Source organism: Clytia hemisphaerica, unplaced genomic scaffold (assembly GCF_902728285.1).
Source record: "Clytia hemisphaerica strain Z4C2 unplaced genomic scaffold, Clytia hemisphaerica genome assembly, whole genome shotgun sequence".
Lineage (NCBI taxonomy): Eukaryota > Metazoa > Cnidaria > Hydrozoa > Leptothecata > Clytiidae > Clytia > Clytia hemisphaerica.
The window spans coordinates 824,539-847,807 of record NW_027103744.1 but is presented as its reverse complement, the minus strand read 5'-3'; the positions used below and the strand labels follow the sequence as shown (position 1 = coordinate 847,807).

Below are 23,269 nucleotides of genomic sequence, written 5' to 3'. Positions count from 1 at the left end.
AGGGGTTGGTTCCACAGATATCTAAGCCCGAAGGGCTAGATAGGCAACTTTAAGCTTTCTCCAGCAAAAAAAAGTGAAGCAAAAATTTGACTTTTTAAATTTCGTGCCGATGGATAGGATCTAGCATTTTAATTGTTTTCGGAGCGCGAGATCAAAAAAAGTAGGCGGCAAACGCTATTTCACATCTCTCAAACCGGTGAAATTGCATATTTTAGTCACGTGACTCTGGTAGGAAATCCTTCCAAAGATAAGCTTCACTTTTTGATAAAAGCCGCAAATCTAGCCCTTCGGGCTTTACAGATATCTGTGGTTGGTTGGGCAACGAAATCGCCTTTTTTCGAAAAGATTTGACGGCTTTGACGAAAATTAAGTCCACTTATCATATTGGGGAGCATACGTTGCTGTTTATTCCCCTGCCGGGAATAAGCATAACGACGACTAGTCTGAATCGCAGACCTCTAAAGAATTAATAGAAACCCTTTTTGCTAGAGGATGAGCAGAAAGCTAAACGACGACGACCCGAAGTAAAAAATTACCGGAAAATGACTGTAGTGGTTGTCAAGTGAGGGAGAATGAAAATCACAATCCTGGCGATTCTATTTGGAGATCTGCGATGAAGTGCGTTTATGCTGCCGAAGCTAGTGGCTGCCATTTTGAAAAAAGATTTTCACAGCTATGAAGTCGCAGTTCCAACAAGCGGACAAATTGATCCTCGCAAATAGGAGAATTTTGCTACTTTAAGATTGCCTAAAAATCAATTTCGCGGAAATACTGGCCGATAGCATTGCTCGTGGCTCAGACTCCAGCGTATGACCAAAAAGTTAGTGTAAAACGAAAGGGAATTTGGAACTTGCTGTACCTTCTTATAGCTTTTCATGCTTTTAATTGGAGAAATTTAATTACTTTGGCTCATATTATTTAGAAGATACACAGAAGATTAATTTCTTTGCTTCAATTATTCTCAATCTGGACTGAAGATTTCCTTGATGGAGGATTCTTGAAGAATCAAACTGAAAGTGATACAAGGTCGTCCTCAGTGTAGGATGATAAGTCAAGAAGAAGTTTGTGTTTGGTTTAAAAACCTTGAAGGTTATTCAAGAATTGAACTTATGTGTGCCTTACTAGATAGTTGTTTACCTTTGGAGTTACGTTTCCTCGGGACTTATTTGGAGTATTCTGCTGGAAAGCATTACACTCATTTGCAAAAGTGGGAAAAAGATGCAAATAAAACAAGCACTTGGCTTACAGATAAAGAAGACTTTTTCAACAAAGACTTTCGTAGAAAGTTTTGTATATTTCTGGCTCTGTTACACTCTCATAATCGAAGTATTGCAGTCAAATTATTTGATGTTTTAAATAAATGGGAACGCTGCATAAATTCTGAAGCAGATAAAAAAAGTGACAATTTAAACTCTAGAAAAAAGCAGGAAGAAAACTGTGACAAAGTTTCATTTTGCAACGAAATGAGACTACTTTTTAGCATGGCATCATTACATCCAGCATTAGACTTTGCTCAAAGAGCTAAATTGAGAAACAAAAAAGAAAGTTTTGTTTCATCTTGTCAAAAACCTGATACTGAACATTTATATGAAATTGAAAATGGATATATCGAAGTTGATGACAATTCAGATTCAGATCTGCCAACCGAAAATTTGGATACTTCAAAGGTCAGTTATCTTGTAAACATTGTGATGACGAGTTTCCTTGATTTTCCGATAACAGGAAAAAATATTTTCCCAACTACTGATTTTTGGAGAAAAGTTTCTCCAATAGACATGTTATCAATCACACTGGCAGTCTAAACTTAAACTCCTACACGTTTTTTTTTTTTATAAGGAACACGTTTATAAGGAACTTGAGGCTGAAAATGGTTCAGAAAATAAGGAATTGTTAAGGAACTGCTCAGGCTGAGAATAAGTGGATTTGAAAATAATGTACCTTCAGGGCGTCTACGGGAGCCTGAAAACCTTGAAAACCTTGAAAACCTTGAAAACCTTGAAAATGAACCACCCAACCTTGAAAACCTTGAAAACTATCAATTTTCTGGGAAAAACCTTGAAAACCTTGAAAAATTGTTAAAAACCTTGAAAAGCACTATAGTATCCAGTCATTCGAAAAATAAGAATAACTAAAAAACCGCCTGCGACGCTAAACCTTTATAACATTTAGAGAATTCCATATTTCCCTGTTTCTGTTGCGATTCTGTCGCAACAAATGCAAATATTCTTTTATCATTAGCTGAGTTTTTGTCACTAATTTTCCGTTTGCATGAGCCCTAAGAAATCGACTGTTCCCCAATTTTCAAATCGCTTCAGGGCGTCTTGGAATAATGGCCGTTCATCAATAAAATTTCGAGGACGCCTTAAAACATCTTTTTTGGCAATTAATTTTTGTAAAAAATAAATAAAAAACAAGGCATCTTTAGCGATTTGAAAGAGTCAAAATGAAAATTTTCTCTCGTCGGCACAAACCATGGTTGCGCCTCCTCGGTCACTGTAAACAATTGGTTTGCTTCTAATTCTTTATTTCTACGGTTGGAAGACTAGGGAGTTGGAGTATTTCATTTTGTGGTATTGTTCTCGAGAGGGAGATAGAAATCTAACTGTGGAAGTAATTCCCCGGGCACCAAAAGCGAATAAATTTTATTTGCCGTCCTCTATTTTTCTTTCACCTACCACTCTGAAAAAAAACTGTAAAGAGCCATGTCAACTAAGTATCAAAAAACCTTGAAAAGTACCAAAGTTTTTGCCAAAAAACCTTGAAAAACCACTTAAAAATGACCAAAAAAACCTTGATAACCTTGAAAATCCTGATAAAAAATCCGTAGACACCCTGAGATCTTTCAAGGGGCAAAAAGTTCAAAATTTCCAATGTAGAATGGAACTCGATAAGGAACTTTGAGACTGAAATTCTCTGTAAAAATAAGGAACTCCGGGCTCAGAGCAAAGTTAAGGTTCCTTATAAAAAAAAACGTGTATATCAGGATTAGAAACTAGGCTAGTCTTACCTCTTTTATCTTTTCCTTTAGGGGACCCGTCCATATTCATTTGACAACGCATAACGTCCGCATATCCTCTGAACCCTCCCCCCCCCACCCCCCACATATATATAACGTCAAGCTATGTATACCAAAAGTTGTAGCCATTTTTCATCAAAAAAGTTCCGTCGCAAAGTCTGTACTTGGTTGTACCTGTGCGTGTGTATGTGTTCTTTTAACTAATGACCTTTATTTAAAAAGAAATTAAAAGCTCCACTTGGCGCTAGGTCTGTGCCGTGCTTTAGGCGTACCACCTTCTTTGCCCACTTGTGCGGTATGGTTTGCTCAATCGCGCAAACAATGAAAATATGATGTAATGATATCATAGCGCGAACCAATGGGATTATGCGAGTAGCAAATTTTCATGTAATTCATACACAAATATATTTTCGATAGCTTATAAAGTTATAGTGTGGTTGGTGTTTACAAATATTCGCGATTTTCACAAAAAGGTATACCTTTGATTTCTTATACACTCATTTCGTTTTATTAGCATAACGTTTATAAGCATATTGAAGCTCAAATTTCCAGAAAAATTAAGCATATACTAAGCATACCTTGAGGCTCAGCCAAAGAAATTTTTAGAATCATAATTTCCAAAACTTCAGAAAATAACAGAAGAATGAAGAAGAGAATTACAAACAAAATTGGTGATTTTATTTTTGTTTAATCTCTTATAAATAATACAACTTATAATAACAACAACATTCGAAAACAATAGAATGTCTTCATTTCTCTCAAGATTAAAGATAGGGGAAAATGCGCCCCTTCATAATTTTTTTACCAAGCATAGGGTTAAGCATAGTCGAGGCTCAAAATTGAACTTTACCTAAGCATAGTGAGCTTCAGCTGAAATTTACCGTACAGTATGCTTATAAAACGAAACGAGTGTAACATCAAACCTAACTTTTGAAACCCCCCCCACCCCCTCATAAGGTCAATTTGACGTTTTTGAAGTGGTCTCTTACTACTACTGATTGCTTCCCAGCGCTCCTTCTCAGCTGTTTATTAAATTTCCACCAATGAGGTTGCCGCATTTCAAACTGCTCTTCTTTTTGGCACCCTTGGCCTTTCAGTGCCTTGCACGACGGGCGGCTGTGAAATCCCACCCTTCATATATTTGTTTCAATCTGTGATTCGTGGCTTAGGTTTTTTCTCATCTTCAATTTACTGAAGAAAGCGAGAGTTAGATTGTCAAAAAAGTGCCGTAAAAAATCATTGAATAAAAGAAGAACTTAAAATCTTAAATATTTTCATTTTGAAGAATAGGTGCAAAAAAGTGAAACATGGAAAATTTATGCTTAGTTTTTTGCACAAGCCCCTGTAATTATGGGCAAGCACCCCGTTGCTAAGATGTTGGCTTGAAATCAAAAATGAAATCACTCAAAACGAAAGTAAATTCGGCCCGTACTTGAAATCCCGTAATCTTGATATACAAGTTCAAGTCTATACTGACTGGGTATGGAGAACCTGTTTTAATGTACACCCCATGCAATTGCAAGGATGTGTTTGACTGTGAGGCTTACATGGTTTCTGCACCCCCTCCCCTAAAATAAGGGGGGAGGCTTTATTGATAATAATTTTCTTTATCTAATAATATCTTCATTCCCATTTTCGTGCTCACAATCTCATGCCCACTTTTTTGCAGACCATGCTAAATTGAAACTTATGTACATTAGAACAACTTTTAACAGACCAAATCAAACCGTAAAGCTTTTTTCACATGCACGTAAAATTTTACTTTCGACTAAACTGAAAATCGTTCATAAGGCTGTCTTTTGGGAATTTCCCGACATTATCTAGAGTTTTTTTTGATTAAGAGGGTCTTACGTGACTTCCGTTCAAAACTTTTTTAACGTAAAAAAACTCTACATAAGGCGTGAAAACACTATGTAAACTTAGGGAAATTCCCCACCATTCAAGGTCTTTTACGTACAATGTGAAAAAAGCTTGACAACTATTATTCTCCCCAATTAATAACGTTTGAAGGTGTTTTGAGGGTTTAAAAAGTAAAAAATTTTCTTCGTCGGCCAACCATGGCGGGCGACATTTTTCTCCAAAATCTTGGCCCCCCACTCAAAATGGCTCACCACAGCCAATGAATCTGCATTCTCTCTTCCCCCTCTCTCTATTGTAAAAAATTGTTTGCTGAAAAGTACAAAGATTCTCTTGAAATAGTTGCTCGACATCAATGATCTTTGACATTTGCAGCAGAGACTTATTTTTACAGGTCTGTCACATCCAAAGTCAATGTCATAAGCATGAAAGCTTACTTGTGTTTTACTGCCTAAATTCTCTTCTTGGGAAGACCTCTTGCTTGACCTAACTTAAACTAGGATTACAATCAGAAGACATTCCCAGTTCAAATCTAATAATGAAGATAATTTACAAGGCCTAAGATATGAGCAAAACACAACTGTTATACCAGATACTGCATCTTTTGTTTGGTTTTATTTGTATCATTTGATTATAGGATCCAGTTTATTTCCAATTTATGATTTCTTTTTATTGAAGTTTATTTAGTGGAATATCATTATGTGCCTAATATAATGTTGATGACATTGATATCAAACCAATCGGTGTACTTTGTTTTTGTCAAACTCTAATGATAAAAATATGAGGCAGAAACTGAAAACTGAAAGCAGTAATTATGATGTCACACATTCTTTCCCGTACAAGAAAATATTAAAAATTATTATAAGGCGCTGTGGGATAGTAGTCATTGACCTTGGTTGCTGCACAGGCAACTGAGGTTCGATTGCCACTCGCAGTGGTTCACTTGGCAAGTGAATTAACCTGCGCCCGGGTCAACCCATGCCATATGAGGGGGATTGGGTAGTCAGTCCAAGGTGTTGAAAGCGTCTATAGTTGCAAAAATAGGCCTAAAAGCCTCCTGAAACGCCTGATTAACAAATAACTGACGTCAAACGCTCCATTGTTTTGCCACTAATTTGTTCTTCTTCGTTCCATGCCGAATTCTCAAATTCAATTGAGCTAGAATCAGAGAACGTCTGTATATGTCTGTATGTCAACTCAAAACTTTGGGGCAGGCTGGACACTTTAAAAGAAATATTTGGGGGTGTTTTTTTTCATTTTTTGAAAATTTTGATTCTTAGGGGTGTGGTCACAATTTTTTCCCCAAAACAAAACTGAAAAACTTTGGGGCAGGCTGGATACTTCAAAAATGTTCCAATTTGATTGAAATTTTGCACACTTTGTTCCTTAAAAAGTTATCTTATATCAAAAATTTTCTGTTGATGTTTACAATTGGGCCTTCAAGTAATTTGAAAGATACTGAAGTTGAGCCAGAAATAAGCTACAACCAACTGTTGTATTTGTTTGATTGTTTGAAAAAGATATCTTTCCTGTAAAATAAAGGATTTTGAAAAAAATTGATGTGTCATTGGTTTAGGGGTCATCTATAATATTTGCCAACCAGGGGTACCTAAATCTTAAGGGGCTAAGACCTGCTGCCTTGATAATTTGCAACAAAAGACACTGGTTAATGCAAAACGTTTTTTTGCAGCTATTCTCTGTAAAAATCACAGGTGTTTGGAATGGATTTAATCTTTTTTGATCTATTTGAAAAGGACTACTGAGAAAAAAGAAGCACACATTCATAGGTCCCAGGAAAAAATTAGCCCCCCCCCCCTGAGTTTTAAGTCCCCCCAATGATTTGTGAAATCTTTGGTACCCGCTAAACAGGGTTGTTAAATGTACTGAGATGAAGTATTCGGCCCTCAAGTTAATGATGACATTTCAACTCCTCCCAAATTCATTAGGTTGTCCCAAATATTTCAAACATCATTAGCCCCCATCTGTTTTAGTCTTTTTGGAGGGTGTGACCCCCCCCCCCCAACCAGCAGGGGGGCTGACACTATGGCATTCGCTCAGTTGTCATGGTTAGAAATTAAGTCTGAGAAAAAAAATCATTACTTACGATGATTCATTTATGGAAAATTCTTCAAAATTATATATTTTCAGTCATCACGAACAACCTCTAATTCCATTTGTCAAGCGCTGTGTGTGATGAAAACTGATCTTACAGAAAATAGGCTTGTTTTATATTCTATGCCTTTAAAGAGCATTAGGTTTATATATTGTCACAAAATAGAAATTTTGCGTTCAAAAATCCAGATTTCAATAGTCTAGGGAAACTTTTTCTGTGTAAGTTGATGACATAATTATTTATCTCAAAATCATTCTGAAAAAATGACTAGTATTTTCCACTATGAAAAATTTGTCCCATTTTTCTCTGTCCTTATTATTATGAATTCATTCTATTTTTTGATTAAATTTTTTTCTTTTAATTTCTAGCTTGATTCTCTGCCAAAGGAAGAAACAAGGATATCTACCACCAGAACACCTTCTTTGTCATCCAATAACACTCTGACCACACAAACATCTATAGAACAACATACAGAAACACCTATTCCAGGTAAGCTTTTTAAATTTTGGCCCTGCCAGTCCCACAACTGCTTCAGATTTTCCTAATAAATTTTTTTAACTTTCATTTAAGATGGGAGCCTTTCTTATAATGGAATGTATTGATATTTACAATGTATTTTAAAAAATAGTAGAACTTTGTTTGCCAACTGTAAAACCTAAAATTCACACAATTTTCCAGTCCAGTATAGCAACAAGACCACCTTGATATTTGGTGAACCTTGAGAGTACTAGTGTGACTAGATTTATATAATGTACCTTAAACCTGCATTAAGGGAGGAAACTTTGGTAAGAAGTAAATGGCAAACTTAAAAAGTTCTCCAAATTTTTTTTTCTCCATTGTTTTTGACTAACGCCAGAAACCTGTTTTGGGGAATAGAGTTTTGACTATCATTCTTTTGTACCTTGCCACAGATTTGAAATATCCGGTACAATCTTGATAATGACGGAAAAGCTAAGTGTCACATCAAAACACATATTTTACATAATAGGATAGTGTTCATAAGTCTTCTTTTCACCAAGCCTATTCTCAAATGAATTTTAGGACTTCATTATACCACCTTCATTTATTTTCTTACTTTTTTCATTTTAGCGCCTGTTCCAACAAATCGATCCATGGTACCTGAAGCACTTCAAAACATACCACATTTGACAAACATATCAGTTCTTGATAATAATGGATTTCATCAAATGCCACCATACAGGACACCACCAATGTTATTTTCAAGACCTCAAATGTCTTCGACAGGAACAGTTTATCATAGAACATTAGACCCCCAGTCAATACAAATGCCCGTTGGTATGCCAACCATACAATGCGTTGTCAACAACCAACAATATGTACAAAATAACATCTCAATCCATGCAAACAGCAATACCAAAAACATTGGCAATGTATTCTCGCCAACAACAAGTGCAGATCTATCTAGGCAAAGTCCCCTCGTTCCTAGTGAACTTACTATACAACAAAGTCCTCTCGTCCCTAATAACGATTTATTGAGGGTTCAAAGTCCACTAATTCCTTCAAATAGAACTTCTGATACATTGAATAATTTTAACATTGTTAAACTACCAGGGTCTCAGTATGGGCAAATCCCTCGAACAATGATGAATGGTCCTATAGGTAGTCCTTCTTTAGACGATGGTAGTATCCCAGCACATGCAAGGCATTCTGGGAATGTTATAGTGACTTGTAGTGGTATGGTTGGAGGAGTATCCACCATAGTATCAAGTATGGCTTCAATCAATCATCAAAGCAATAACCAACGTAGATGTTACAGTGAATCTGATGCCAACGAAAACATTAATATTGGTGGTAGTCAAGAACAATTACCTTTAAATCAACCAAGACTGATACCTTATGAGAACAAATTTCATTATTTTAATTCGATGCAGCAAATGCCCTTTGGAAATAGTCAAGTTCACATGTCACCTAAATTCTTCACGGCTACACAGAACATTCAGAATATGTCAACAAATAATACGGTCAATATATCAGATTCGACGCCAGTGCCACACCAACAACAACCTATCATTATACCTTATAACACACAACAACAACAACAACAACAACAACAACAACAACAACGTCAACAAAACCAGCAACATAATATGCATAATAACATGAGTAGTATGGTAGTTCACAGTACTATGCCTAATATAATGACAACTAATACTGCTCCAGTGAGTGTCAACCCTACCCCTCAACAGTCACTCCCAATGTCAAAGACTGAAGATAAACAACCTCCACCTCTAATGAACCAGGTCATATCACCTTCATTGACCAAAAATATACCCCTTGGAGCAAATGGCACGTATATGCCTTCACAACTTCCAGAAAAGGGCATTTCAGGTATGTGTACTATGCAAATTTTGAGGCTTATCTCTGACTAAAGGTATAACCAAATCTTTGTACCTTATATTACACCTCCGTGTATACTCCAGCTCTATTCCCCCTTGAAATTTCAATATCAATACAAGTGCCATGACCATTATATTTTGAGCAGTGGTAGGTTTACATATTTAAAGTTGAAGGTAAGAGGTAATTTAGGCTCAGCAACCCCGTCTGATTTGTTATTTTACAGGCCAAAATTTAAATGTAGTTGAAATCACCTATTGACCATATCCTTTGATAGTCATAAACCATGTACGACAGTCTTGCTGTAGTTTTGACTGTAATCTTAAATCATACCTTCCACTAGTCAAAATTTCAAGTCAAGCGTCATAAGTCTTACGCTAAATAATTTCAAACTCGGGACATTTTTATTTCAACTAAAAAACTGCTTTTCTCCGACTTCGAGGGTGTGGCTCCAACACGTGTTGACAATTCGAAAAAGCTTTTTCCTAAGTTTTATTTTTCCCTTGGTTATCAAAATTTTTATTTTTATTGTGATTATTAAAAATTATAATAATAATAATAATAATAATGCTATACAAGTTCGCAGGCCACCGTGTGAGCACATGGGCCTCTATGAACCGCTCTTTGTTCGGTTTACAATTTTCTTAAGATAGAGTTTTTTCCTAGGGCTCCCCCTGACTTTGAATTTAAAGTTTGCATCCTTTAGTGACGTGTTCATTTCTTGGGCTTTCATACACCACTCTTTGATTGTCTTCCTTTCACTTTTCGTAAGATCTTCTGTCACACGGAAGGGCAATCTTTCTCCTTTAGTGATTGCTCTTAACACTGTATTTTTGTCTTCTTCGTTTGCAAATCGGACTTTTATTGGTCGATAGCGTTTTTCATCTTCCTTTTCCTTCGAAAATTTTCCGATTCTTTGAGTTTCTTCAATCTTTATATTTCTTAAGCTTAGTAACTTAGGTAGGACTTTTTCATTTAGATATTCTTCGTCATAGATTTTGGTTGACTCCTCTGAATCTTCAGTGGATTCGTCAACACCATGAAGAATTAGATTGCACGCCGTGGATTGAATCTGTCGCTCCTCCTGTTTTTCCCTTCGAATTACGTTTTCTATGTTTTTCTCGATTTGCCTCGACGCGACTGCTGCGTAGCTTTGTGATATATTTTCTCCTTTCTTCTCAATGATGTCTTCCATCTTCTTTTCGATCGTTGCCATTCTGGTCTCAAAGCTATCCTTTATTTCGCTGATCATTGTATTAACGTCTTTGGACTTTAGTTGAGTGATTTCTACGTCCTGGGCTTTCATTATATTTTCGCAAGCTTTTATCTCCTTTCGGAATCCTGAAACTGTTGATGTTTCACATGAATTGACCCGTTCCAATAGCTCAGGGGTGATCACGACACAGTTTTGACAGACAAAAGCTCTCGATTTGTATGTTAGACATAACTGGATTTGATAGACGGGGAGCTTTGAACAAATGTAGTGTACGATTCGATTGCACTTTTTACATTCAAGTGTGTCTTTGGATCTTCCTTCTTCACTTGTAACACATTCAGATGGGCTGCAAAGGTCGTAAATTGATGCTGAATTCGGTTGTTTTCGTAGATTTTCCTGAATTTTCTCCGCCATCTTTACATCTTTTAACAACACATCCGTTCAGTTTTTATTAAAAATTGAAATTAAAAGCTAGAAATTTATTTCAGGCAATCGGATACTGTATTCAGAACAACAACGAAAGTTCGATTTCTTCATGACCAAGAGTGATAACAATTCCAACAGAAGCCTACCCATTCCCGTCCAACGAAGACCTTACCACAATGTAAACAGATACTCCAATGATGTCTCACCAGCCAGTTCACCCTCCTCCTCGCCTCGTCCCTCACCTCTCTGCTCTCCATCACATAGTCCTTTACCAAGCCGGAAGACAACCATCAACACAAGCACTATCTTAACCACTAGCAATAAAGAATTTTCGGATATTTACGCAAATACTGTTAACTGGCTGAAAAGCATCAGGCTGCACAAATACTCAAATGACCTGGAACATTTATCATTCAAAGAGGTTTGTAGACAATTCTTAAGCCCGAATTTTTGGATTTAAAAACTGGTTTTGGAAGTCTTCCATATAGTACGTACGCAAAAACGTTCAAAACATTCGACACCCATTACTCCTATTCTACGAAAAGAACAATATAGATGACGTCATTCAAACAATAGACGGACGCTTTTACTAAACTCCCCTCTCTTTTCATCACTGTGTGCATACAGGGGGGGGGTACCGAGTCAGTGTACTGGCCCATAGGGTACTAACTTGATTTTTGGATTTTTGATACCACCCTTTTAGTACGCTGTACTAGCTGTTATGATAAGATTTTTTTCGATCAGATAAGTTTAGAAACTACCCAGTGCACTGTTCTAATTTCTTATTAGCCAGATAAGTTTAATTGCCACCATATACAAAGGTTTTGAAGCATTTTGCTAAAAAAGCACCAAATTATATAAAAGGAAAGATTTGAATATTAAATTATTTGAATCCTTGTAGTACAAACATTGAAACAATGAAACAGACAAAGTCATTTTCTGCTTGTCTGGCAAGCTGCGACTCTGAAACAAATCCAATCAAGCAAACAGGAAACATTGGGAGAAAATCAGTGTACCAATTTGTATAGTTTAACCAGCCTTGACTTAAAGGTCTCGGACCAGCTTGGACCTGGCAAATTAGGGCAAATATACATGGGAATTCGCTGGGTTCGTGTGTTTTTACCATTGAAATTAGTACAATGTACAAACTTCTCAGTGTGTATCAATTCAGAACACCACCCTTTTTAGTACAGTGTACTAACTTTTTCATTGTATTTTTCTCAGAGGACCACCCTTTTAGTACACTGTACAAACTGAATTTAACCTAAAAAGATACACCACCCCACCCGCTATGGGCCAGTACACTGACTCGGTACCCCCTCCCCCTGGTACATACTATATGGATGGCCCCTTGGCTTAAATTACAAGTTGAGGCAAATTTATTTTGGTAAACCTTGGGAATAGGCTCATACTCTTGCAATTAGAATGTTAGGACAGGATTTTCATGCACGGCAGTTAAAGTCTCCACAGCCGCTTCACTGGCAATATATCGATTTTTTCAAAATGTTACGAAGGGACTCCTCTCTTTGAAATAAAATGAATTTCGAAAAATTTTAGGTAGTAGGACTAAGTTTGTGTAAGGTTTAAATTGACAAATTTTTCGCCTTCGATTTGGAAATATAATCTGTCACTGCAAAGCACCATCTTAAACAATGACCCAATAATCTAGCTAAAATGTCATGAGAAAGTGAATTTGAGGCTTGCATATTTCAAATTTGGCTGAAAAACTCCCAAATTTAGGTGGGAGCCTTAATTTGCTCACTAAATTTCACTGCTTTAATGATAACAAGTTATACACCAAAGAAAACATTTAAATTTGGCTTTTCTTAGTCATCCGTCTGAAAAAAATCATCCCTTTTTGCCTTAAATTAAATTGTTGTCTTGTCACAATAGTTTGTAAATTCAAAATATTACCTTTTTTGTCCAGTGATTTCTCCTTAACGGCTACTATTTTGTTTTAACTTTCCTCACTTGAGAGAAGAATTTTCCTCTCACCACCTACTAAGGAACATGTTTCATTAGATATTCCATCACATCTATCATTCCTTTTCCTTAATCTTTTCATTTCAATGTGGTTTTTTTCTGTTCAGCTTTCAGATATGGATGAGGGGAGTTTTAAGAAGATTGGTTTGACAGTTGGTGCAAGTACGAAACTCAAAACACAACTTGATGTATTAGTGTAAGTCATTTTATTTCTGTTTTTTTTTGTGAAACCCATTGACAAGCTTTGATTGCATAATTTCAAGTTAGGGAAATTACAGTCGACGGCGCTCTTTAATTCGACGTTCTAACAATTCGATAATATTTAAACTCATCGTCAACAAGAAACTCATATAAACGACGTTCTACTGTTCGATATGTTCCCTTATTCAATGAACATCCAATTGAAAATCGAATTCGAGAGCGCCAACTACAGTTACAAAGAAATTTCTAAAATTGACTCTTTTTTGGAGATTGACGCAGACCCATAAGGAATCAAAAGAACAGTTTTATAAATGTATGAATGTTGTTAAAATGAAATAAAATATGTACATGTACGTATTTACATGAAATCAAAGTTTCAAATAATTCAAAGAACAATTCCTGTGCTTGTTTTTCATCAAACAATATCAACCTTTAAAGCGTTAGAGACTGGATTCGAGTTTACCAGGACGGAATGACGTCAAAATTCATGAAGTCGTTGCATTGTCAACCTTATAGAAAAAGTGTTTCGACGTCATTTCCTTGAAAGCCGACCGCGTGGCGAAGGGATGATAGGTGTATTGAATCGTTCTTAAAAGAAAGTCATCTTTCCAATCTAAAGGTTACTTTAAATGTATATCAGAATTACAAATAAGCAGCCTTGGACGACAGTCATTATGGCTTGTGCTTTCAACAGAATCTTTTTGTAACGACACCCATCATATTCTTCACTGAAAAGCTCCACAAAACACACCAGCGAGAGATAGATAAGAAGCAATACTATCAAGCAAGCGGTCACCAGTTTGACAATGAGGCGAGTGTTAGTACAGACTTTGTATTTCTCTCTCAATTTTCGTGTGAACGTTATAGTAATGACGAGAGTAGAGAAAAATATTTCGATAACTGCAATACCAAACATGAAAATAGGTGCCAATGTGGCGCTCTTTGTCGTCGTCTTTTTACATCGGGTCTTCTCGGCTCCATACCACGCCATAAATCCTTGTGAAAGCGTCACCAAGAATAAAAACACTGCTAGAAATATCTTGCGTTTGGTGTTTTGGCTTACAGTTCGGGTAATGGTAGTACCACCTTCCTCAATTGATGTACATGTTGAATCGTTTGATTGTGTTTCGTCGTGGTTCTTTCCGTACGTCGGTAGTAGTCGGACACCGGAGTGTCGGAAATTTTCGTGCGTCAATTCGCTGCCTTCCTCTGGGATGCAATGTAATGTTAAATCGTCTCGTTTATGGTACGATTTTTCGTCATAACTATCCGACATGTCGTCGATGTAATAGAAGTCGTTTATTTGTTGTGTTGATTGCTCTTTTGTGAATGGTTTCTTCGTTTGATTTAGTGGCTGATCAAAATCTTCTACGTCCTTGTAATCCTATGAGAAAGAAGAAATTTTCTTAAAGGACATTATTTAACGTATCTCCTCTACTACATTTCCTTACACATCATTTTCAAGTAAAAGAAAGACTAAATGCTCTCAACTCCCATGCCGCTTGGGCACAAATTTTGAGAAATTCTTTTGTTATGTTTTGTCAGCATAAGTGGCACTTCTCCTTTCTACATCATAAAAACAATATCTTTAATGAAAGTAATTTCTGAATTCTGAGGTTCGGGTTTTAGGCCAACTTTGAGTCTTGTTTTCTTATTAATAAAAAGCATGTCTTGTTGTCATGGAAATATGAACTTTTTAAGTAGAGTGTAGAGTAATCGAGTCTACTCTCGAGTCTTTAAGGTAGGATTATGCTATATCCAAGACTTTTGGCGTCTTTATGGCGTATTTCATTTGTCATGAGGTCGTTGCACTTGAATTGTATACCTTAGCGGCCCTTTTGCACCGGCCCTAATTTAATTTCGACCCTAATTACGCCTATGCTTAGTTTTTTCATCCCCCCCCCGATTTCTTACGTCAATTAAGGGCCGGCGTAAAATAGCCGATAAGTTAAGCAAAGAAATGCAAGGTTCCACACTATAACCCCCCTTTCATCTCTAATTAACCAAATGAATATCAAATTTTTCTTAGACCTATCAGCATGTAAAAACAGAAAGAGAAGAAGATTGCAGAAAAAGGAAGTTATTTGCACAGGTTCAAAAAAATCTTGATTCTGTTTGAGGATCATAGTACACACTTAGTAAATTACTGAAATAATAAAGTCCAAGATTGATTACATTTTCGGTGGGAAATTCAAGGTGTAAATTTGATCAGTGTCTTTATTGAGGTACATTTTTGAAATCTGTGTAAATATATTATAGGGAGGGCGCCTGCCCTGGAGGATAAGGTTGATGAGAAATTCCCCTGCTGTGAGAAAGTTTTTTGGAATTATTTGCTGAGTAACCCTCCTCAATGTTCATGTTTGTTGATCAAAGGTATAATTATTTTAATAATTCTTAATTTTAGTAAATTTGAGGAGGTTTTCGATAATTAAGAATCAGATTTTTTGAAAAATATTTGTTTATGATGGAAATGAAGTGAAAAGGTTGTTTCAAAGCCAATACATGATGATAATTACAGCAATGTTTGTTTGAATGTTTGAGACAAGATTTTTCCCATGATGTAAGGTGGTTTGTCATTCATGGATATCTTTGATGTCTGATTAAGCCGGGGGTTTCGATTTCAATTTCAAAGATCATACCAAAATAGATTTTTTGTGTAAGCTCTTTTTATAATGATAAAGTTATGAGTGAAAACACTCTTTTCTCGCTTGTAACTTACCTTTTGATAACCTTGTACAAGATTTTCCATGTGAATACTATATTCAGTTTAAATCATTTCAAAACTCATCTCATCCCGCCATCTCTTACCTTTACGTGTCCTGCATTAGTGTCCTGTATCCAGGTGAAAAATACCATATGCTTTTGTCGTAACATTTCAATTTTTCAAAAATACCGATTTTTTACATCAAAATTCGTTCGATTTTTATCTACCACTTTAAAATGAAAGCAACAGAACTTTTATCGTTGAGCTCGAGCTTTTTTTTGTGTATTTGACTTTTTGAGTACTCAAATACTGTTCTCTAGCTACCAAAAGAAGAAATAATTCTTTGTGTTTTCTGCTAACGAGACCATAACCATGGAACTCCTCTCTTAAAATGGTGTAGACATCTTGACTATTACATATAAAATGTAGCACCAAGAGCTTATGCAAGCTCGATAAAAACAAAATCTCATTGCACTCAAACGGGATAAAAGTGGATTGTTTAACTGTTTTAGAAGGGACGCCCTTTTTTGATGTGGCTTTGTTATAATTTATTTGTGTCAACTCTTTCTTTGACTAGTTGTTAATCAAAAATTCAACAAAATTGTTATGCGTAAAACCCTTGCTTTCTTTCTTAAAATGACTTGACGATGACCTGACAAAAATGCAATGAAAGCTTTGCTAAATAGACTTGTTTGCTCAGACGAACATTTTGCTTTAACGTTGTTGACTAAAATCAAGCAAAAGCTTTGCAAATCGTCAGAAATGATGTCACTTGGCACAAAGGGCTCACTTCTAAAACAAGGTGATGGCGTTGACCTATTTGATTCAGTCACTTTTTAAATAACCTGATCTGTCTTGGATTAACTTTATATTTCTCTTCACTGGTGCTCTCATTTCATACCACGTGCTGCTATTCCAGCTGAGTGTCAAACTAAACTTGAGTTACGAATTTGCATCTCTCTCAATTCACTAGTTTCACCACATTTTGAAAGTAATTTGTGTCCCATTAAATACCTCATCATCATTAGTACCTCTTCATTTGGCCCATTAAGAATATTCTGAAATGGTTCGGTTAAGCAAAGCTCTACTGGCAATGGCTAAAACTTTGGGAACGTTCAATACATAATTGTATCATCGTGTATCAGCACGAGTTACAGAAACCTGACCTCATAATTAACTCAAAATATACCACTAGAATCTAATTATGGTCAACCTCGTCAAGCTGTCGAATCTACTCCATTCCTATCTAATGTCACTCACATTAGAGATGGAGTGTCCATCACTGTAAAAACTCAACAAAACATGACATTTTGAACTAAATAACAACTTCAAATTCACACACATAGCAGAGAGAGAGCAGAGAAAAAACACATCTGAATGCTTGTCAAACATACATACATCAGTACTTCATATCGTTGAAGAATAAAATATTTATTTCTTTGAAGAAAGAAGAAGAAGTGTGTCACACAAACAAGAAGTCGTTGACTATAATACAGAGTTGCATGCCGCTCATTTAATAAACAAGAAATGCATCATTTTGTCGTTTCTCTTTGTCTCGTCTTATCTTTATCCGATCCCTGTTTCTTGGTTTTTGTGTGCCACTGCGTCTGCTAATGCACTGCTGTCAAGGTTTTGACATTTTGTAAGCACTATGTTGTTGGATTTCTTGACTGAATCGCTGGTTTTCGTTTTCGATTTAATTTGTATTAAAGGATTTTATCTTCTACTAATATGGTGGAATTGCTGGTCAAAAATCATTGTGGTTTTCATTTTGTATGTTATAAATTTTGATATGATATGATTTTGAATTTTGTACTTTCTCTGGTAATACTTAGTAATATCTACATAAATCAAACCTTGTAAAATCATGACATCAAGATTTTTCTTAATCCTTGATCATCAGGGCACATTGCTATTGGCTGAATGTAAAGAAACATTATCATAGACATGCGAAGTGTTTTTGTTTCTTCACAATTTTCCAATAAGCTTGCCTTTGTCACTGTTTAGCATGCTATGTTCATAGTGCATTCGATATCTTTTCTTGAACACTGTCTTTTATGATTTACTTTTTGTGTCACCACCTCTGATATATCTGGACAAAATGCTTTCATTTTAACTAGTAAATTTTAGACTTTAAAAAGCATTTATGATTTGTTATAACGTTTTAGTGAAAAATGAGCCCGTGTGTATAATGCAGGCTTAAATCATTAACCATGATTCCATATATAAAGCTTACCTTAGAAACCCATAAACTTAATACACTTTCGATTCGAAAATCTTGTATATTTCATCCACACTTTTCACATCTCATTTCTCCCCTCTCTCTCCAAACTCTCAAATCTTGTAACGAGGAGATAAACAACATAACCTCTGACGTCATCAAAAAATCCCTCAAAAATTATTATTTTCAGAAATTTCTCGACAATATTCATCTTTTTTATAAGAATTATGTGTGAATTGGGAAATTCAGAAAGCCTTGCTTGATTTGTGCTTTCTTTTCCCTGGAAATCTCTCGTCTATTTTCCCAATGTAGCCCCAAACCTAGAAATATGTCGAAATCAGCTTAAAATTGGGGTCCCGTTTATTCTACTTTTCTAATAATACATGCTAATCGAAACATTTTCTTATATAAAAATGGTAGTGTTCTTATGTTATGTAATTTTACTTCCCTCCTTTCAAAGCGTTTATTTTGATTTTTGATTCATGATTGATATCACGTTTTCTCGACCATCCTTTTTTTTTTCTCCTTAACCTCCAGTATGCGCCATTTTGAATTGAATTTTATTGATGTTCCTTCAAACTTCTTCTACTCTCTACAAAGGTGTATGTTTATCATTTCGTAGTACCCTCTACGGCAATGAATTTTGAAATTAGCCGTAGATATTGGGTCTGTGTGTACTGTACAGACTATTGAACTCCCCAACTCTCCGAATTTCTAGCTACAGAAAGTTTTATTAATTTCTAGTAGAAAAAATTTGTTATTTTTAGCTGACATAAAGAAAAAGATCGTTCTCCAAGAGCTTGTTTCTTCCTCAAAATATTCTCCTTACCTTAACCATAATACTCTTCAGCCCTTCATCTACAAGCGGTTGGAATAAGTACACCCATAAAATCTGTCTCTCGTTAGTTTATGGTATGGTTAAGTTTTTCACATAACAAGTACAAGAATACTGTTTCTTTGTTTTTGTGTGGTGGTTTACAAAGATTGCAATGTTTACAGTTTTGAGTATGGCTAGAAGTATATTTTGGTTGGTTTTGTGTTTTGCTTAAGGCCCTATCTATACCTGGATGTGGATAGCATATAATTACATTGAGTTGATTTTAAATGGCATAAATTATCATTTATCATTTTCTTCATTGCCATTAATAACATCCGGAATGATTTCTTACTCAAAATAGTTAGTTGTTTATGGATCGAATCCAGTGTAATTAGAGCTATATAAGAGTTGTTTCAGCTATAGAGTTATGTAACCGTATGGGCTTCTAATACTTCTACTCGCGTGCTTATATGTTGTCTAGAACGGGCAGTTTAATAGTAAGTATTAAGTATTAGGCATCAGGTATCAGATGTTTCGTACCTGTCCTGTCTAGAACTGTGCTGTCAATCCTCTAACATGAATCTTTTTACCTGTAATTTGCGTTTGCTCATCAATATCTTTCCAAAACACATGTACTCTCCTTTTTTTCGAGCCCAAGTCACTTCTTAGCTGGTTAGCCTCCCAATACTTTCCTGAGTTTGACATTATGTAGCTTTAAGATAGTAAGTCTGTAACCGCAGTCGGAGGTGACCCGAAGGCTCCTCTTTCGATAGCTATCTGCCCAGAGGTAGGAGAGGACGCAACTCCTTCTCCCTAGTTTGCTCCACTTACCCTTGACCCTTCTCTTAATTGCTGAGCATCAAGCAGAGAGGCATCAAGTACCATTTTGGGAATCTTTAGTATGACCCTTTTATGTATGACCCAGCTATAACCAGTATTATTGTCAACTTTGGAAAACGAATTTCTTATGACGGTTTATTTTGATCTTAGTAATCGTGGTTTCAAAGAATTCGGGGACCCAGACAACCTGACCAACCCTGATCTTCCTCAACATGGGACGTCACCCTCATCTCTCTCGCCGATAAGTGCTAAATATCTCAATAGCGGTACCACAACACAACAACAACAAAGTAGTGACCCACATCCAGTGAAACTTGATGATGAAGACTCAAAGTCAATGACGAATAGAGTAGTGGTGGTTCACGAAGACAGCCTTTTGAACGACGGAGTGGAGATGAATGAACGTGGCGATGGAATGAACGAACGAGAAAACGAGCATTCTGATGAGGACGATGAGGTCTGTATTTCTTTTTCTTAATTGGGATCTACTCTGAAGATTCTTTCTGAAGACCTGGAAATTCAGAATTTTTATTACGTTACGATAATTATTATTATACCGAGAAGTAACCCGGGGTACTCGATTCAAAAGCGACCGTACATGCGGCCCAAAGTAGGCCTTTGAAATCGGACCCTTACAGTACAGGGAAACTTTTTTATTCTCTATTATCCTCTTATTCGAAGGTTTTCCAACAACAACAGCATGAAGCGAGGAAGAAGTCGAGCTCGGTGACAGCCACGTGTTACAATTGCGGCCACGTGGGCCATTATGGGGACGAATGTACGGACGAAACAATGGAGGCCATCACTTACAACCGATACGGTATGTTCATCTACAATAGAATACCTCCTTAACTTGAACACGTTTTCTTGCCCGTTCAGTTAACAGTGTTGCCGTGCGTGTTCGAGTTATAAAAACTGTACTGTATATACGCCCTATTTTATAAGAACCAGTAATCTTTTGCTATGGCTGTGGATGTTCTTATTTTTAGTACTTTACCTACTTTGACACATGTCTTAGGCTTGTTGTTACTAAGTTGTTCTTATATTTTGGTGTTTTTGAGCCTCATTTCTTATAAACTTTCAAACAAATTTGTATACGAAACTAGAACAAATAACATGCACCCTTGAAAATATATAGTGCTAAAACAAGAATCTCGCCTTTGAACTAGAGCTTACTAAGTTGATTTCTGTTTTGTCGTTTCTTTCTTTGGTTTTCTCTGCATTAAAATTCCTATGAAAAAGAGAGTACTGCTAACAAAACAAAGCTATAACTGATAACCTCCTTAGACATCAATTACTAAAACTGAATTGTAATCTTTGCTAAAATTCAGCATTTCTCTCGTCGATGTTAGTATCTACAATCAGCGCCTAAATTTATTGGCAATTTTGGTTATTTAACGTTTTTCAGAATTTAAAGGTCGGGCGAGAATTACAGTTTCGGTACTTCTGCTTTGTTTCATTGGACTTTTCGATTTGGGAGGGGTTAAGTGGCTTCCAGGCTATTGCACTTAAAAATCACTTGCGGTTTTAAAGTTTTGAGAGAATTCCCCTTTTTTGCCAAATCTTTTGGCGCCGATTGTAGAGGTGGTTAACACTGTATATAACCTACAGAATGTATGATTTATATTTGAGCCAAAACCAAGACAATTCCTTAACAAGTAATTTATTCATCGGAGTTTCTGTTGAAAAATATTTCTAACAGGTTTTTCAAGCCGCGCCGACACAGCTTGGCTTGTCCTGTTACTTTTTCCACCTTTCCTCAACCTTTATTAAATTCTACTCTGCAGGATAAAGAATTTATCTTTTTAAAATTTTTCAAAATTCAAATTTTCTCTTTCTGAACATAGAGTGTTTTTTTACCTTGAGGAAAACGTCAACGAGATATAAAAATTTTACAAGACAATAAGATAAATTATCACCTGCGCTTTCCGTGAAGAAATTTCTCTTGTTTCGATTATTGGCTGATTCTGTCTTGTCTTATGACTCGCCTGTCTGTTTGTCTGAAACATGATTCTCAAATGAAGTCGAAATCTCCCTTATTACATGAATATAAGTATAGAAGTATTTAACGGCCTTGAAATTAACACGATTTATATTGGTTTTTCAAGGTCACCACGACTGGTTTTAATTAAAGGGGTTTTAATTAGCACGAAATTTCTCAATTTGTGTTAATTACACGTCTCCTATAATATTCATGTAATAAGGCATTCTCAACTTCTTCAGTCCAGCGGACACAAAGTTAGAGCCAGAGTTAAGAGCCATGCTATCTTTCAAGGGAGATTTGTCAATATATTTTTTTCAATTCGGTGCAGAAAGGTGCACGTGAAGACCACGATAATATTTCCTAAAATGCCTAGGAGTTATTTGAGGTTCAACATTGAGATCTCAACTCGATATTCATGGCCTAATAAAATATACCTAAATGTAATAGGCTCCATTTAATTTTTTGTTGCGATTTTAAATACTTTTCATTGACAGCGTTCCAATTAGACTATTCGCGCAACGAATCTCCGACATCAAGCAACACGTCAACATCAAGCGTCAAATCTTCCACGGTAACGGTAACGACACCGATGACGTCACAAACCTCCGTCACCATGACAACCGATGACATCACGAACAGGTAGCGAAGTGTGTGGTTGGCCTAGAAACCAGCTGTGTTGTGGTATGATGTATTTTGTTTGATATTTTTTAATATATGTTATGTTTGATGATTTAACTTTTTTTAAACAGAGACGTTCCTTTTTTTCTTATATTTAGTATTTTCAGTAAATAGAATAACGCCAAGAATCTTTTTTGACGGGGTCCGGTTAGAAAGTGAGATTTTCTGCAGGATTTCCTGAAACTTTCACCTGAATCATATGGTCTGGTAACCTTCCTATACTCTCTTATAGTCACCAAACAATTTTTGATCCTCGTTACTTCCCTGTAAAATAAGGAGGGATGAAGGAATTTTTTCCAAAGTCAGTCACTTTCATGCTAAATGCTGAATGCAGGAAGGGTTAGATTTTTAGTTTGTGTTGTGTTTTGTTATGCTGTTGTATTTAAAATAGAAAGTCTTTCGAAGATGTTCACCACCATATTATGTATACTCTTAAGAATTGATTTTAAGAATCAATTTTAATGAACATAAACTCTTTCAGGGCAACGAAAATCGAGAAAAATAGATTTTTTTACGTTTTTTAGAAGTTCCAACTTCAACTTCAGATGCAATTAGCTCAGCTTTGGAGCAATCTAAATAGGTCATGTTTGGGTTCGTAGGAAAGCTCTTTTTATGCTCTATCTTTTTAGCCTGTCAGATTTTTAAAGTTACGGCAGCCGAAAAGTATCGTTTCAAATGGAACAACGAAGTTAGCTGGGGCCGTCCTGAAAGAGTTAAAGAAAGATGAAATCTGGTATCGTAGAAAGTTGAAAAACTAGGAAGCTTACCTCGTAATACCAGGGCTCGAAATAACGGTCGGACATCGGACATTGTCCGACCCAAATAGCTTCATGTCCGACCCAAAAATCGTAATTTTCA

General features: G+C 36.0%; 2 protein-coding genes across 4 annotated transcripts; one reads left to right on the top strand and one right to left on the bottom strand.

Annotated features, from left to right (window-relative positions):
• The first annotated feature begins 745 nt into the window (after positions 1-745).
• On the top strand, positions 746-22,471 carry LOC136805324 (hybrid signal transduction histidine kinase I-like). Its single transcript, XM_067061912.1, has 8 exons — positions 746-1,667; positions 7,355-7,475; positions 8,076-9,335; positions 11,046-11,404; positions 13,074-13,162; positions 19,900-20,206; positions 20,431-20,569; positions 22,228-22,471. Exons 1-8 carry the CDS (start codon positions 1,044-1,046, stop codon positions 22,374-22,376), a joined length of 3,048 nt encoding a protein of 1,015 aa, XP_066918013.1. The 5' UTR covers positions 746-1,043; the 3' UTR covers positions 22,377-22,471.
• LOC136805325 (uncharacterized) lies at positions 13,160-18,983 on the bottom strand. 3 transcript variants are annotated; one of them, XR_010846373.1, is made up of 2 exons: positions 18,108-18,196; positions 13,160-14,551 (listed from the first exon to the last, which is right to left on the bottom strand). XR_010846373.1 is itself a non-coding variant. In XM_067061914.1 (2 exons), exons 1-2 carry the CDS (start codon positions 18,928-18,930, stop codon positions 13,793-13,795), a joined length of 768 nt encoding a protein of 255 aa, XP_066918015.1. In that variant the 5' UTR covers positions 18,931-18,983; the 3' UTR covers positions 13,697-13,792. The 3 variants fall into 3 exon arrangements, 2 of the variants coding, with proteins under 2 accessions (XP_066918015.1, XP_066918014.1); XM_067061914.1 differs by lacking the exon at positions 18,108-18,196 and adding an exon at positions 18,922-18,983 and having other exon boundaries at positions 13,697-14,551; XM_067061913.1 differs by lacking the exon at positions 18,108-18,196 and adding an exon at positions 15,976-16,295 and having other exon boundaries at positions 13,697-14,551.
• Positions 22,472-23,269: the final 798 nt, after the last annotated feature.